Source organism: Peromyscus eremicus, chromosome 13 (assembly GCF_949786415.1).
Source record: "Peromyscus eremicus chromosome 13, PerEre_H2_v1, whole genome shotgun sequence".
NCBI classification, from domain to species: domain Eukaryota; kingdom Metazoa; phylum Chordata; class Mammalia; order Rodentia; family Cricetidae; genus Peromyscus; species Peromyscus eremicus.
The window spans coordinates 51,048,281-51,050,780 of NC_081429.1; the positions used below are offsets into that span (position 1 = coordinate 51,048,281).

Sequence of the window (2,500 nt, forward strand, 5' to 3'; positions counted from 1 at the left end):
ACAGGCTCATGATCTGCTCTTACACCTGTAGAGAGGCCCCCTGTCCCCTAACAGGACAAAGTGTTCTGCTCTGAGGAATGATGGGGGCTGCTGAAACTCCACGATTTCCAACAGCAAGTTGCTCCAACACCTCATTCCAACTCCACCTCATGAGCTCAGAGACGTCCCTGAGTCACTTAATTTCTAGAATGGGATTAAACACACACACAGACACCACATACAGATACACATATGCACATACACATATGCACACACACATGCACATGTGACATATATATGCATACACACAGATACCACACACAGACACATGCACACACAGACATATGCACACACACAGACACCATACACTGATACACACATGCACACACACATGCACATACACTCGCACATGCACACAGACACATGCACACACATGCACACACAGACACACATATGCACATATATTTGCACATACAGACACCTGCACACACATATGCACATGTGCACACACACTCCCTACCTTCTTTTTCTTTGTTTCCCCAAACGTCCTTTGTTCTGAGCCCGTGGCAGATGCTATAGGTGGGAAAAGGCATCTTTCAACAGGAGGCTCCTGTGACAAGCAGCCGCCTCTGGCCTTGTGGGGTTTCACGTTCCCTTGTTTATCTGTGGAAACAGATAGGAATGAAAAGTTGTAGGTAGGAATGAAAAGTTGTCAGTTGCAGGTATGGGGTGAACTGCTGAGTTTTAAGTCTTGTTACGTTTTTCTTTCTTTTCTTAGAAATTTGTTTTTTGGTGTGTGCCTGTGTGCATGCATGTGTTAATACAAGCTACATGCCTGCAGAGGCCAGAGGGTATCAGATCCCTTGGAGCTAATTACAGGCAGTTGAGGTAGCTGTGAACCATCCAATGTGGTTACTGGAAACTGAACTGGGGTCCTCCAGAAGAACAGCAAGTGCTTTTAACCATCCAGCCACCTCGCTGGCCCTCTATTTTGTCTTTTTTTTTTTTTTTTTTTTTTTTTTTTTTTTTTTAGCAGCTTCTCATACAGTAGCCCAGGCTAGCCAGCCCGAAACTCACTATGTGATGCAGGATGGCCTTGAACCGGTGCCCCAGCTTCCTGAGTGCTGGGATTGCAAGTATATACCACCATCCCCTAACCTGAGTGCCTTTCTGTGTGTAGAATGAATATATAATCAAATGCGTAGACATGAATAGAAAATAGAAGTCTTATGCAAATCAGGCTGATGAGAAAAAAATCTGGGGGCGTGTGGGAGACTGAGACAGCCAATGGCTCTGTCCCGGCAGACAGGGGAGCCTCAGTCTCGCTATCTGGTCTCTTGCTGGCTGAGTCAGGTGATGGCGAGAATAACAGCAATAATAAGACAAGTGTATTGAGAAGGAAACACAGAAGGAAATATGCACCGTGTTTTACATGTGCTAACCCACGTGATCCCCGTGGAAGTCTCAAAGCTGTGTTAGCCTCACTCCACACTGTGGGAAACAGCCTCAGCAAAATTAAACAAGCCTGAGATCATAACTGGTAAGTGGGGGATAACTCAAATTCAGCCCTTAAATGACGGAATTCGTGTGGTTAGGCACTAGGCAAAGAGGAGCTGGTCAGAGTCTCGTTCCCACGCCAACTGGCCTCTGCTTGCCACTTTCCACGGTGAACAAGCCTGTGTTCTCAAGTGAACTCTGCAGGAGGTGCACTCAGATCAACAGAGACCTCAGGCTTCTTGCACTGAGACCTGCTTTTCTACCTGGGAAGGCACCACCGGAGAACGCGTAGAGGGAGTTGTCAAGAGGAAGCTGAAGGTGACCGAGGCGGGCACACCCAAGGGCCTGCCTGGAGGCTTGCTGAGGCTCTGCATTGTGACTTTCCTCTGAAGCGTGGACATGGAGGTGGCTCTCTGTCAATGTGTCCTAGGGAACGACAGACACACAGTCTTGTGAACACGAGGGAATACATCAGCACTCTGTAAGTCAGGCCTGTGGCTCCAAGGATGAAATCTCTCTGCACGATGGGAAGACAAACATGGTCCCAGCGGCATGATCTCCAACGCTGTTTATTACAACAAAACATGTAACTATTGACCAAAGAGGGGATGACATGCAGCTGTGGCTGACATACAGTGCTTTACAGAAAGACAAAATATCAGGATGAAGGGCTTAAATCATGGTCTTTGCATCATAAAATCTCTCTCCCCTTCTGTAGTGTGGCTCTTCTCCATGTTTCTGCTCTCCTTGACATGTGACCTCATAAAGTCAAACAAAGTTATTCAAGATAGAAACAGATACTGTCTCTGTTGCTCTGTGCAACTAACACACCACACATACATCTCTCTCACACCCCCCATGTCCCCACACTACAGACACACACATACACCACACACACCTCTCTCACACTCCCATAACCCCACTACAGATACACACTTACACCATATACATCTCTCACACCCCCCATTCCCACATACCACAGACACACACACACACACACCCCACACATGTCTCTCACACACAT

General features: G+C 47.2%; 1 protein-coding gene across 2 annotated transcripts in view; it reads right to left on the reverse strand.

Moving 5' to 3' along the window:
- Kiaa2012 (KIAA2012 ortholog) overlaps positions 1-2,500 on the reverse strand; it is a 115,434-nt gene that overhangs the window by 83,689 nt on the left and 29,245 nt on the right. Inside the window, exons 6-7 of one of the 2 annotated variants that reach the window (XM_059278447.1) lie at positions 1,740-1,902; positions 500-642 (exon numbers count right to left, since the gene is read on the reverse strand). The exons of the other annotated variant lie outside the window; for it this stretch is intronic. Coding sequence (XP_059134430.1) covers positions 500-642; positions 1,740-1,902 — 306 coding nt within the window. The remainder of the gene's footprint in view (positions 1-499; positions 643-1,739; positions 1,903-2,500) is intronic. 2 annotated transcript variants of the gene reach the window in all.